At 42.3% G+C, this 14,578-nt stretch overlaps 1 protein-coding gene across 2 annotated transcripts in view; it reads left to right on the forward strand.

Annotated features, from left to right (window-relative positions):
- LRP5 (LDL receptor related protein 5) overlaps positions 1 to 14,578 on the forward strand; it is a 165,463-nt gene that overhangs the window by 113,776 nt on the left and 37,109 nt on the right. For both annotated transcript variants that reach the window (XM_063331969.1, XM_063331970.1), the window contains exons 8-12: positions 4,594 to 4,810; positions 6,362 to 6,651; positions 8,720 to 8,946; positions 9,276 to 9,460; positions 12,269 to 12,592. In XM_063331969.1, the coding sequence (XP_063188039.1) occupies positions 4,594 to 4,810; positions 6,362 to 6,651; positions 8,720 to 8,946; positions 9,276 to 9,460; positions 12,269 to 12,592 (1,243 nt within the window). The remainder of the gene's footprint in view (positions 1 to 4,593; positions 4,811 to 6,361; positions 6,652 to 8,719; positions 8,947 to 9,275; positions 9,461 to 12,268; positions 12,593 to 14,578) is intronic.

Below are 14,578 nucleotides of genomic sequence, written 5' to 3' on the forward strand. Positions count from 1 at the left end.
AGCCATTCACAGAATCACAGAATGGTTGATCTTGGAAGGGACCTCTGGAGGTCGTCTGGTCCGACCCCCCTGCTCAAGCAGGGCCACCTAGAGACAGTTACCCAGGACAATGACCCAGATGGTTTTTGAATATCTCCAAGGATGGAGACTCCACAACCTCCCTGGGCAACCTGTTCTAGTTCTCAGTCCCCCTCACGGCAAAAGAAAATGTATCTCTCCACTTTCATGGGGGAAGAGGAATAGATCCCCAAGAGAAGAGTCGTAGACCCACAAGTCCACCACGTGGGTCTTCTAATCATATGGCAGTCATGTCATTTTACCATCGCCAATCTGCTGTGTCTGCTTACTGTTCACATAGTGATTTAGCTCAGCCCAAGAATTGATTTCCATTTGACTACAGCTTTGTCTGTAGCAATTGAATAGATTTTGTTTTATCTTAATGAATTAAATATAGGATCAAGGTGGTTCTCTTTATTGTTCTGTCAAAAGACATCCTATATATATGCTGAATAGTTGTTTTTTTCACAGCTGCGCCTGAAATATAATTTGACTACACGAATCACACTGATATGTAGAATTTAATTGCATTGTTTTACTTTAATCTTCTTCAAAGAGCCAAGAGCTTTTGAGTGTTATATATGGAAATACTTGTTAAATCATTTTGCATACACTGCAGCAGCATCTAAAAAAAAAAAAAATCACACTTTATCACCTTATCGTGGGTTTTGTGTAATTCAGTTCATTAAGGCATTTGATGTTGATTTCCTTTTGCCCACAACAGATTTTAGCTGAGCTTGACGATGCTTCATTAAGAGATTTGTCATTGAAGTCTTAAGACTAATCAGGGGCTTTTAGTGTGTGCCTCTGTTCAAGGGAGGCTTTCGGTGTTTCGTATGGAAAGCACTGCAGATTTAATGTTGCGTTTGTCCTTTGACGCAAGTCGAGATTCATTTATCAGTTATAGAAAGAGGATGAAAACCATGAGTAGAAAAAAGCCTATTCGAGTCTCTTTGTCCTAAATGATAAGGAGCGCACCTTTATGGCTTCCCTTTGGCTGCGGTTGGCAGGCTACACACCATTTCAGATACTAAATGATGAGTTCATATAGTATTTTATTAGCTGCGCTGTTTTAGTGAAAGGAGTTGTGCTTTCAGCCATATTGTGAGGCCTGCTTGTAGGGTTTTTGCATCCTCGTGTTTTCGGTTAATATGCTAGAGTAGAGATGAATCTCTGGGAAGATGGATGGCAGCAAAATTTGAAGGAAAGACGATGTATATGTACCTATACTGAACTGCACGTGGCAGCTCACTGTTGAGGCTTTGCCCTGGCTGCTACTCGAAGATCGCGTAATGGTTAGTTAGCATTTCCTGCCTTGTTGCCAAGAATTAGCTACCACTAAGAGGGCTCGATTACCTACGGCACAGAAAAATACTCCCCAGTCACAGCTGCCCTTTGCCTGCTTGGATTCATAGGTGTTCAGCCCGCACGACTCGGGGGACGTATGTTTGGGAGAGAGAGAGCAAACACTTAATCCATTGCTGCCTTAGCCAAAATATAAGCCATTAAGCGTTTTATTGCTGTCTGATTCCACATTTGTTATCTCCATTCCCACTATGCTTGAACAGCCATATAATGTAGGAATGCCACAATAAAGTTTCCCCGGAGTCTTCTCTTCTCCAGGCTGAACAACCCCAACTCCCATCCTTTCTTCATTGCAGAAGTCGTCCAGCCCTCTGATCGTTTTTGTGGCCCTTCTATGGACCCACTCTAATAGGTCCATGTCTGTCTTGTACGGGGGACCCCAGAGCTGGATGCAGTACTCCAGGTGGGGTCTCAGCAGAGCAGTGTAGAGGGGGAGAATCGCTTCCCTTGACTGCTGGCCACGCTGCTTCTTGTGCAGCCCAGGACATGATTGGCTTTCTGGGCTGCAAGTGCACTTTGCCAGTTCACGTCCGATATTTCTTCCACCAGTATCCCCCGGTCCTGAGATTGAGGAGGGCTGCTCAATCCATTCCTCCCCCGGTCTATCGATAATGGAGGTTGCCCTGACCCAGGTGCAGGACCTTGCATTTGGCCTTGTTGAGCTTCATGAATTTCATGAAGTTCAACAGCTTGGTGTCATCTGCAACATCCGCAGATGCACATGGATTTAAATAATGTGTGTTTCTGCATCCTTGGATCCACTCTTCATCTGGTGTATTTTAGTCAACAGCTCTAGTATTTGAATTATACTTTTACTGTCCATAGCTGTAAGTAGTTGGAAATGTGGTAGTTTGATCATCCTGGTGTCTTGTTTACTTAGTGTGGCACCAGTTTGGCTCCAGCACCTGAGAATGCATGATGAACTTTCGAACCTGCAATATTGCCTGTGGGATTGATACTGTTTCAAATAAGTGAGCATTTGGGGTTTGCCTGGACATGATGTAATGAGATAATTGCAGAACCATTTGGCTTCTAACCGCAGATACAGCCTTTTTTTTTAATGTACTCTATTTAGTTTAAAAAAATGAAAAGACATTAATCTTCAGTCTCTGCTACTTCTTCAACTAGTAGTAGAATTGTAGGTTGCTGGGCTGACACAAAACTCCCCTGAAACGTAGTTTTCAGAAGTGCCGGTGTAATTTTTAACTGTCTCCAGCAGGAGGCTTTTTGTCTGGAAGGAATCCAGAGGTTTACAGTGTAGCATGTGTTCAAATTCATGTAAGCTGCTAGATAGTCTTAAAGTTCTCCTGAAGTTGTTTTCCTCTGCAGTTGAAGACACCTGCGCTCTGGCATTGCAAGACAGACTATGTCCCAGTGATGATTTTTGTGTATAGCGTAGGCAAATATAGGATGCAGTAGTTGATGGCTCGCCTCTGCTGTTTGGCTGCTGGTGGCTGGAAGGTCTAGTGCGTGTTCTGGGTGTGTGTGGTGGGGTGACCTTGGCTGGAAGCCAGGTGCTCACCAAGCTGCTCTGTCACTCCCCCTTCTCAGCTGGACAGGGGAGAGAAAATATAGCGAAAGGTTCGAGATAAGGACGGGGGAGATCGTTCAGCAAAACAGACTCGACTTGGAGAAATTAAGTTTATTGGCAATCAAATCAGAGTAGGGTAATAAATAAATAAAACCAAATCTTAAAACACGCTCCCCCCACCCCTTCTTTCTCCCGGGCTTAACTTCACTCGTGATTTTTCTCTACTTCCTCCCCTGGAGCGGCGGTGGGGGTCAGGGAATGGGGGTTGTGGTCAGTTCATCACACGTTGTCTCTGCCGCTCCTTCCTCCTCAGGGGGAGGACTCCTTACACTTGCCCTGCTCCAGCATGGGGGCCCTCCCATGGGAGACAGTCTTCCATGAACTTCTCCAACGTGAGTCCTTCCCATGGGCTGCAGTTCTTCACAAACTGCTCCAGTGTGGGTCCCCCATGAAATTACAAGTCCTGCCAGCAAACCTGCTCCAGCGTGGGCTCCTCTCTCCATGGGTCCACAGCTCCTTCCAGCACAAGTCTTATGAGGAGCGGCTGAGGGAACTGGGGTTGTTTAACCTGGGCGAAAGGAGGCTGAAGGGAGACCTTATTGCTCTCTACGACTACCTGAAAGGAGGTTGTAGCCAGGTGGGGGTTGGTCTCTTCTCCTAAATACCACGCAATGGGATGATAGGAAACAGCCTCAAGTTGCACCAAGGGAGGTTTAGGATGGATATTAGGAAAATGTCTTTACTGAAAGGGTTGTCAAGCATTGGAACAGGCTGCCCTGGGAAGTGGTTGAGTCCCCATCCCTGGAGGTATTTAAAAGGCATGTAGATGTGGTGCTCAGGGACGTGGTTTAGTGCTGGGCATGGCAGTGCTAGGTTAATGGTTGGACTTGATGATCTTAAACATCTTTTCCAACCTAAATGATTCTGTGATTCTATTCTATGATTCTATCATTGTAGTAATTGTTATGAAATAATTAACCAATAGCATATATATACACACATACATCTGTGGGGCTTTTCCCTTCTCCAGTACTACTTTGCCTTCTCTGCAGTTTTAGGAATACAAATTTATGTAAGTCAATACATATTCCACATCTTAAAGATCTTGCTTATCAGAAGAGTGAGAAAAACATAATTTGTTTTTTTGTAAAAATATAAAATTTCAAAAAGTGCAGATTCTACATGGTTGTCTTGTGCCCTGAACAAATTCTGATGGCTTCTGTTCCTTGTGATTGAGTGCCAAAGGTCACTTCAGCAATCCCTTGTTTCTGGGGAGAGAGATCACTAATAAGACCAAGACATGAACTGAGATTAAATATCTCCTGAACCTCACTCACATCCCAAAAAACATTCTCTTTGTGGTGGTCTTTGCACATTTGAACTGAGGCAAGTTAAATTCATGTTGCTTAGCTTTTTCAGTAGAGAAGGGGTGAGACAAGGCACTTTCAGTCTTGTCATTCCAATGTGTTTCTTGTTCAACAAACCTAGCGGTATGTTCTTTTGAAAGAAGCATGCTATGAATTTCAGGGGATTATTGTGGAAAAACAGAGGAGTTGTCAAAATAGGATTGATATTGCCATTTTAATTGTACCTGTCTTAGAGAAGATAATTTTTGTCCTTTTTTCTCGTGCATCCCACAGGTCATAAATGTTGATGGAACAATGAGGAAAACCCTCCTAGAGGATAAGCTTCCACATATATTTGGTTTCACACTGCTGGGAGATTACATCTACTGGACTGACTGGCAGAGACGAAGCATTGAAAGAGTTCACAAGATAAAGGCTAGCAGAGACATCATCATTGATCAGCTGCCAGATTTAATGGGCCTTAAAGCAACAAGTGTTACCAAAGTGTTTGGTAAGCATGAGCAATCATAGGATGGATCTATAGTAGTTTCTAGATGGGCTTGCTTTCGTTAAGCAACTGTTGATTACTTGTAATGAGAAAAACTGTGGTCTCATATGTTTGAATCATTTTAAAGAACTGCACCTATTGTTTATTAAGTTGGCAAAATACGGTGTTGCAAAAGAAGTATGGGCTTCCAGTTTTAAGTGACATTTGACATAAGGCTTCCACGGTTTCCGCTACACATTTTGAATATTTGTGAGGAGAATTTTATTCCTTCCTCCAGTCTATAAGAATCATTACTTCTGGTGCTCACAGAATTGCTCCATTTTCTGTTGCCTCTTCCCTTCCAGTACAAAGTCCCAGTGATGTGCAGTTAGCAGAATGCTTTTAACTGTGTCGGGTGGGCTAGGCAGTTAGTGGCCATTACAACAGTGGCTCAAAGCATGTCACACTTAAATATTGACTTTAATACCTAAAACGTACTTAAATCTTAACAATTAAGTCTTGCCCATAGCATGGGATCAGCAGCTGGAGCTCCGTGTTCTTCCACTGCATCTCCTGAAAGGTGCAGCCAGTCTTTTATGTCCTCAGATAGCATTCTGCAGAGGTGTATGTTGCAGGACCTCCTGGCTTCAGGAGTAACTCATGAGATGCGTGTGTTCACCACAGAGCTGTCTACTACCTGGATCTGGGCATAGCAGTGAACAGATTTGTTGTTCAGCTGTTAAAATCACTGAGAATAGTTGCAACAGAATCACAGAAAGTAGGTTGTCAAATTACACCTTGCCCGGTACGTGGATTTCCAGCCTTTCAGGAAGCTTTATTTGAAGGATAATCAAGTCCTCAAGCTGCAAGTTACGGCATCAGCCTGAAATATGTATGCCCTAAAAAGGGAAAATTAAAAGAAACCTGGCTGAGGCTGATCTTTGAGGGTTTTTTTGTGGTAACAGTCTCTAAATACCTAAATCCTTGGTTCCAGCAGGTGGAGAAAGTCACTCTCTTGGTCCTCACCTGCCCCTCCACATTGGGTCCCCATCTAGTCATGGTTATTCACACGAAAAAATAAGTGTGAGGTTGTGGTGATCTTGTTGGAACTGCTTCTGCTAATGAATCTTGTCAGCTTTAAATTAAACGGCTGGGAAAGAGCTGCATTATCCAGCTGTTTTCTCGCCATTTTGTATGGTTGAACATTTGTAAAACTTGGTTTCAAAGAGATACAAAGATGGGATACTTGGCCAGAAATAATCAAGCTGAACATGTATGTAATTACCTGCCTTCAGTGAAGGAATTTAATCTTTGAGGAAACTAGAAGGATATGTTTGTAGCTGTTATTTGTACTATAGGAGGGATAGGACCAGCTTCCTAATCCTTGTGTAGAAGGAAAGAAACAGTTTTGAATGTTTTTTTTATAGAATTTACTGTTGACAACCCATAGTGCTAACTTATTTTGAAAAATTATAATTACACTGCATTTTTGCTCAGCCTCCCCTCCTCCCCTTTCCCCCCTGCCTCCACAATGCACCAATATCTGTTTTGTTTTGTTTTGTTTTTTTCTTAAAGGAACTAATTCATGTGCAGACAACAACGGAGGCTGCAGCCACCTGTGTTTCTTTACACCCCAGGAGGCCAGGTGTGCCTGTCCCATTGGCCTTGAGCTTTTGAGTGACATGAAGACTTGCATCATTCCTGAAGCCTTCTTAGTTTTCACAAGCAGAGCAGCAATTCATAGGATTTCCCTTGAAACCAATAATAATGATGTTGCTATTCCTCTAACTGGAGTCAAGGAAGCATCTGCTCTGGATTTTGATGTCTCTGATAACAGAATCTATTGGACTGATGTTAGTTTGAAGGTATTACTGACGCGTGAATTCCCTGAATATAGAGCCACAGAGCGGTTACTTTGATCTAGCAAAGGTCTCTGTTACATGATCTGTCCTGCAGTTGCTAATGTTGTCATTGAATTGCATCCAAGGAGACTCTTGGAGATGAAGACAGTTGCATTGTTGAATGCACAGTTGGGTGACAGGCATCTTCCTGCTTCAAATAAAAATCCAAATTGGTGTCTGCTCATACCGAATGCCTAAGTCTTGGATGTTGCACGTGTTCCATCCATATATGTATCTATTGTAGAAAAGCTGTTTTCATGTCACATAGTAGAGTAATTTAAACATCAACCTTGGCAACCCCCCGAGCTTTCCATCCTCTTCCAGTTTTGACTTGGAAGACAATCTTACTCAATAATAATATTTGGCAAGTGAACTTTGGATGGGTTGCTGTTAGTCTGTGGCTCCAGCTTGGCACAGGAAAGGCCAGGGAACTTGTCCAGTCCCCTCCACACTATGTTAAGCCCCCGCCTGCCCTCATTTCTATCTCAGTCTGTTCCCCGGGAGTTTGATGTTTCCTGTGACATGTTTGGTTCACGTCCAGGTGCACGCTGAAGTGAGCGCTGTGCTGTTCATCAGCGTTACTTTGCTTTTTGAAGTGAATTAAGTAACGGTAGAAAATGACAGATTCACTTCACTGGAACTGAATCCCTCTGTTTAGCCTCTTAAATAGGTTTTCCAAGAGCAATGAAAGCGTCCTTGCCAACGTGCCTAAGCCGTAATAGGGAAAAGCTCAGTGGTAGTGACTGCAGGGCATGTGCAGTTTCCATAGCTTCTCTGTGAAGACTAACGAGGGCTGTGCTTCAGCATTAACAGTGCTGCTTGTGGTGTGGATGCTTTTCCTTCAGGAACAGTGCCAAGGTAATAAATTAGCGTACTGCAGACACGGTTACTAAATAAATCTCACGCAAGCACGTGGAGAGCTGGAGCTATGGTCGCCTTAACCATTTGTAGTGGAAAATACATTACTTCAACTGCGTCAGTGCGTAGATCCCAGTCTCACTCTGTGCAGAAACCTTTTACTTGTTTGTGGCCTCCTGAATTATCCAGCATACTGTCTTTTCACATACCTATCGGCGTATGTTTCAGCATGTCTGGGTTTTCATTTCCCCTGTCCCCCCACCTCCTTCCTGCGCCTCAGCAGCAGGTAGCGTAACTTCAGAGCCCGTAGACATCTCCCTTCCCTGTGGTGACCACCACTGCCCTGATCTCCTCCTGCCTCTGGTTATATGAGGACTCGTTTTCAAAAAGGGGTTATACTTTTTCTGAGGTGTGGGTTATATCTGTAACAATATACTACATGATTTCTGGTTTTGACATTTGCCTTTAAAAATATAAAATATCTCTTACCCTGATACTCTCATTTATCAAATTACTAAGAAAATAATAGCTGAAATATTAGCAGGCATGTAGAATGTTTGCTTAGTGTCGATAACAAGGGTGGGTAATTGTACGTTGGTCCTGGAAATTACCAGCGATTTACCTGGGGGTTGTTTCAGTGCTCCCTGTTAGAAGTGGCTTATCTGCATGTACACAGTCCTTGCCCTGTGACTTGTTTTGTTGAGCGTGCATGACTGAAACGTAGATCGGATCAGCAAACTTGCTCCAAGTGACTGATCATGAGAAACAATTTAATTCCGGTTTCTCTGAATTGAGATGTGTTGCTGAGACTTAAAACATTACAGCAAATTAAGTAAGTTTAAAAAAAAACAAACAACTTTTGTGTGCAAATAGAAGAGAGCAAGAAGGGGCAAGGAAGAATCTGCAGACACGTAGTGCTTTCTGAAAATCATATCCTTTTAAGATGTCTTGGACTCATCATCAGAAATCACTAGCGTTCCTGAAAATTCATGTCTTTTCATACTGTGAACTGCTGTATCATTTTTGACAACAAATTTATTTTTAAAAATGTAACATTGGCTGATATTTTTTTTACTAATTTCTTTTTGTACACTAAACTCCATAGTAATTTCTCCTTTTTATTTCAGTGGGGTATCCATAAATGCTGTAATATTTTCACACACTTGTTTTCCAGACCATAAGCCGAGCTTTCATGAATGGGAGCTCTGTTGAACATGTGATTGAGTTTGGGCTAGATTATCCTGAGGGAATGGCTGTAGACTGGATGGGAAAGAACCTCTACTGGGCAGATACTGGAACCAATCGCATTGAAGTAGCCCGCCTGGATGGACAGTATAGGCAGGTCCTTGTGTGGAAGGACTTGGACAACCCGAGGTCTCTGGCTCTTGATCCTACCAAGGGGTAAGGGACAGCGTTGTTTTTCGAAGCTTTGTGCGCATATTCTTGTACGTGACAAGTTAATTGTCAGTTTATACAGCTCCGTTTATTCAAGGTCTTTGAAAAGATGGTAAACACTCCACAACCCTAGGGGTTACAATGAAAAATTATGACAGTTCAGTCATATTTTTCTGCTTTTGTCTAAAACAGGAGTACTGTAATACTGCGCTTAACCACATGGGTTATTCCTTTTCTTTATTAAGGAACTGAAAATAAATTTAGGAAAGTCAAAGCATGCAGGTAAATACAACCTTACTTAGCTGATGTACTCTTTGTTCCACTTCTCCTTGCAGATACATGTACTGGACGGAGTGGGGAGGAAAACCTAGGATTGTTCGAGCATATATGGACGGAACAAACAGCATCACTTTGGTGGATAAAGTGGGTCGTGCCAATGACCTCACTATTGATTACGCAGACCAAAGGCTATATTGGACTGACTTAGACACAAGCATGATTGAGTCATCAAATATGCTAGGTAATCTAGTGTTATATTACTCCATCCAGTACAGAAATATGCCCTGACTGTAGTAAAGCAATTGAATAATATTAAATCGGAGGAAATGGAGCGTTAAACGTTTAAGGAGATAAAAAAAGCTTCCTAAATTAATAACATATGATGATTTATAATGATGGTGAGATATGATGTCATTTCTCTGTATTGATGTGAAACTGCCTGTGTTTTACCAAAGCAGAGATAACCTCTGAGTTTCTCCAAGTGAGGACAACTCATAAGTTGACCTAAACCACCTCAGACTTTTCAGTCTGTACGCTAACTTTCTGTTGAAGTATTATCGCTGTTTCCAGCTCCAGACTAGTTGTATTAGTTCAAAACCAAAACCAAAATACTGCTTGCATTTCCTGCAGTCTGAGAGCTTCTGCAGCTGCTTCTGCAGTGTATCGTAACATGTGAGTAAAACACTATCATGCGTAAAGTAAAACAACTTTACACATTTTCAGATCTTCCATTGGAATTTCGTTTATACATTCAAGGAGCGTGCTAAGATTTACTAAGCTTTCACATTGATATTGGCATGATAAGCAACTGGATACAAGAAGGGAGTTTTGTTTTCTGCAGCTGACATAGAGCTGGTTTATGGTCCAGGTGTTTTGTAAATATAAAGCGGTCCTCAAGGTTTTAGCTGAAGCAGATATGATTCCTTTTTGAGAAAACGCAGTTTCTATACATTTCCAAATGCCACACAGTGAATCAATGATAGGATCAGAAATGGAATACAGAAGTTCCAGACCTGACATTCTGTCCCTGTTCCATTTCCAAGGAGAGGCCTTTGTGACATGGGAATTAATGCCTCTGGGATTCCAATGTAAAAATCAAAGTTTGTGTGGCAGAATATACAGTATTTAAGCAAACTCATACAGGATTGTTGCAGCAATGCTCTGATTGATGACATATATGATTTCCCTGCAACTCTTTTTTTTTTTTTTTCTTTTAATCTGTGAAAAGCTATCATTACAGTGAGATTTGGTTTTTTAAGGTGTTATTGTGTGTGCATATCTTCAGAGTATGGAGAATCTAACAAGCTTTCTCTAAACAGAGAGGGCAATGCAGTTTTGGATTCTGAGGCTATTACTGATTTTGCATTTCTGGTATTTATTGCTTTGGGATGACAACTAGTGAATGGTTGTTACTGTTTAGAAATTGCAGTAAGATTGTTTCTTTATCTAGAGTAGTGTTCTTTCCATCCAGAGTGCATGATCTATCAAAGCTCTCGCTAAGCTTCTGTGTTATACTTAGAGAAATGAAATAGCCAGAGGGAAGCTTGAACTAGGAACTGATTGTGGCATTGAAAAGAAACACAATATTGAAATCACCTGGGGTAAATTAAACTGGTTCTAAAGCTGAACCTGCTGTTAACATTTATGTGTGGTGAGAAGGTAGAAGGATGAGTGCTGAAGCTAGCAATGTTGTATGACGTCTCTTTAGTTAGCAGATTATAAAGACTCAGATAGACTTCTAGCAAGTGGGCCCATTGGTTAAGGAAATGTTATTAGGCTTGGCCTACGTTATGTAGCGCCAGTCTCCTTGCCAGGAGCGATCTGAACGAGCGTTGCTGATAGGAACGTCTGCCCCACCAGCAATGAATAAAGCACTCTTAAGTGGATGAATGAATGCCGTCCCAGCTCAATCTTGGGCATTATAAATGTTACCCAGCAGGAAAAAAAACGCTCTTTTGGGAGATTTTCCTCCATCACAATTCAACTAGACAGCTTATCTGCTTCCTTTGAAAGAGCCTATCCCCTGAATTCATCACTGTGTACCACAAATGCTCTAAGATATGTGCAGGATGCCTGTACCCTAACTTGGATACTTTAGATGCCTTAAAGTAGTTGGGAAGGTTGCCTCTATATTTAGTTCTGGCGGTTTGTAGGGAAATGGCTTCATGTTCTAGTTTTGAGGTTTTTCATTCCTTCTCCAGTTTTGGCCAAATGGGAGAGGGTATGATGGACACTAGGGCAGGGGAAGAAAAATTAGGTGTTCTGTAGAATCTAGCCTTGGATGTTTGAGGCAAGAGATGATGCTGGTGGTGCTACGTGTTCATTTGATGTAAAGTGGCAGAGATTCATAGAGGTTTACGCTTGAAAATGATTAGGAAGGTGTTACTTAGGATTAGGAAGGACTTACTTCCAGTAAGTCTTTATCTACTTTAGTAGTGCATCTCTGTCAGAGGCCCTCTAATGCTCTACAAGGTGTTAAATCTGTTGTGAATGTTGCTAACTGAGCCACTGAGTGCGGGGGTATTGGGATTTCTGCCAAACAAATGGTTTCCTAATCTCTTGGTGTAGCTGTATGTTAAATTGCATTGCAAGAGATTTGTGTTTCTTGAGTGAAACACCGTAATTTCTCATAGCTGTTTCTCTGTGAATCTGAAGTTTGGTTTAGGTATGTTGTTGCTTTCATGCATATTAATTGGGTTTTGTGTTGGCCTGAGGAATTCCTGGAGCTGATAGTATTCTTGAATACGTTTTCCAATATCTATTTGGGACGATAAGCATGAGACATATACAGTAGTATTTATTTAAATGGCAATACGCTGGCACAGTTTCAAATTGCTCTACAGGCAAGAGGGTGTCAGGATAAGGTTTTTGAATGCAAGCGTTTAGGTTACCTCTTCAGCAGATACTGCTTAATAATGACTTCCATGATGCTGACTTGGGAAATGAGGTACTACTTTAAAAAAGGAAGAAAAAACTTCTTGATGCCAGTCACGCTCTTCATTTCATGAACTGGGAATTGTCCTTCAGTTGATTATCCTTATTTTTGCAGGACAAGAACGAGAAATCATAGCAGATGATCTACCTCATCCATTTGGATTAACCCAATACAGTGACTACATCTACTGGACAGACTGGAATCTTCACAGCATAGAAAGAGCGGACAAGACCAATGGGAAGAACAGGACACTCATTCAGGGCCATTTGGATTTTGTGATGGATATATTGGTCTTCCATTCTTCACGTCAGGATGGCTTGAATGATTGTGTGCAAAATAATGGCCATTGTGGGCACTTGTGCCTTGCCATACCAAATGGATTTAGGTGCGGCTGTGCTGCTCATTATACCTTGGATCCCAACAGCAGGAACTGTAGTTGTAAGCCTTTTTGTGTGCTTCTATATTCTTCGGTGCTTGTGGCTCCCAGGTGTTTGTGATCCCTTTCAGTTTAGAAAGGGAAGGGGTATCACAAGTCCATTTCAAAGCTTCTGGCTTTAAAGGTGATCTTTAAATATGAGGACAGAGTATTGAGTTTTATATCCATCTTTGTGACATGAATTGGGGCTGAAGATTTTTATTTCAAATCTTAGAAATAACAGTGCTGTCAAGTCTGGGCTTTCTTGTTTTACTAGAGGTGCTTTCTAGGTGATTCAGCTGTGTGATTGAAGCTTTCCCAGTCCTTACTTAAGTGTGTAGGTGGGTGGATTAGAAGTTCTAAACAAAAAATGTCTTCTTCTCTTAAGTGTTTAATAAAATTGGCAAAAATAACATCCAGTATGACAGCCTCCTAAGCAGGCTGCACAATGTGAACATGCACTTGAAATTCATATAAGTTTCTTTTCCCCCCTGTGTGTGATATTTTGAGCCTGACAGTTCACTGATTGTCCAATAAGAATTTAAGTTTCTAGTAAAAACAACAGATTAATAGAAAATGGACTGTTGACTTTAAAAAAAAAAAAAAAAAAAAAAAACAACAAAGATTCAGGCATCCTCGCACAGTAGCGTATAAGGAAATTTTAACTGGATGAAAGGACGGGGTTATGAAAGGTAGGTCCTGCTTGACTAATTAGATCTCCTTCTATGACAAAATGACCTGCTTAGTCGATGAGGAAAGGGCTGTGGATGTTGTCTACCTAGACTTTAGTAAAGCCTTTCACACCGTCTCCCACAGCGTTCTCCTGGAGAAATTGACTGCTGAGGGCTTGGAGAGGTGTACTCTTCACTGGGTAAAAAACTGGCTGGCTGGCCAAGCCCAAAGAGTGGTGGTGAATGGAGTTAAATACAGGTGGGGACCAGTCACAAGTGGTGTTCCCCAGGGCTCAGTACTGGGGCCAGTTCAGTTTAATGTTTTTATCAGTGACCTGGATGAGGGGATCAAGTGCACCCTTGGTAAGTTTGCAGATGACACCAAGTTAGGCGGGAGTGTTGATCTGCTTGAGGGTAGCAAGGTTCTATCAAAGGGATCTATCTGGACAGGCTGGATCGATGGGATGAGGCCATCTGTTTGAGATTCAACAAGGCCAAGTGCCAGGTCCTGCACTTGGGCCACAACAACCCCACGCAACGCTACAGGCTTGGGGAAGAGTGGCTGGAAAGCTGTCTGGCAGAAAAGGATCTGGGGGTGTTGGTTGATGGCCGGCTGAATGTGAGCCAGCAGTGTGCCCAGGTGGCCAAGGCGGCCAATAGCATTCTGGCTTGTGTCAGAAATAGTGTGGCCAACAGGACTAGGGAAGTTATTGTCCCCCTGTGCTCAGCACTGGTGATGCCACACCTCAAGTACTGTGTTCAGTTTGAGGCCCCTCATTAGAAGAAAGACATTGAGGTGATGGAGCGTGTCCAAAGAAGAGCAATGAAGCTGGTAAAGGGTGTAGAGCACAAGTCTTATGAGGAGCGTCTGAGGGGAGACCTTATCGCTCTCTACAACTACCTGAAAGGAGGTTGTAGTGAGGTGGGGGTCGGTCTCTTGTCGCAAGTATCAAGCAATAGGGTAATAGGAAGTGGCCTCAAGTTGCGCCAGGGGAGGTTTAGATTGGATATTAGGAAAACGTCTTCACTGAAGGGGGTGTCAAGCATTGGAACAGGCTGCCCTGGGAAGTGGTTGAGTCGCCATCCCTGGAGGTATTTAAAAGACGTGTAGATGTGGTGCTCAGGGACATGGTCTAGTGCTGGGCATGGCAGTGCTAGGTTAATGCTTGGACTTGATGATCTTAAAGGTCTTTTTGCAACCTAAATGATTCTATGATAATATAGGAGAACCTGTGACTGTGCATTGCCCACAGTCACTCATGTTACTTAAATTCCACGTGAGAGACATAGTTATTTTATAATATGAAAAGGAAATACTTTCTGTGTGAGGGTATGCAC

Source organism: Chroicocephalus ridibundus, chromosome 4 (genome assembly GCF_963924245.1).
Source record: "Chroicocephalus ridibundus chromosome 4, bChrRid1.1, whole genome shotgun sequence".
Lineage (NCBI taxonomy): Eukaryota > Metazoa > Chordata > Aves > Charadriiformes > Laridae > Chroicocephalus > Chroicocephalus ridibundus.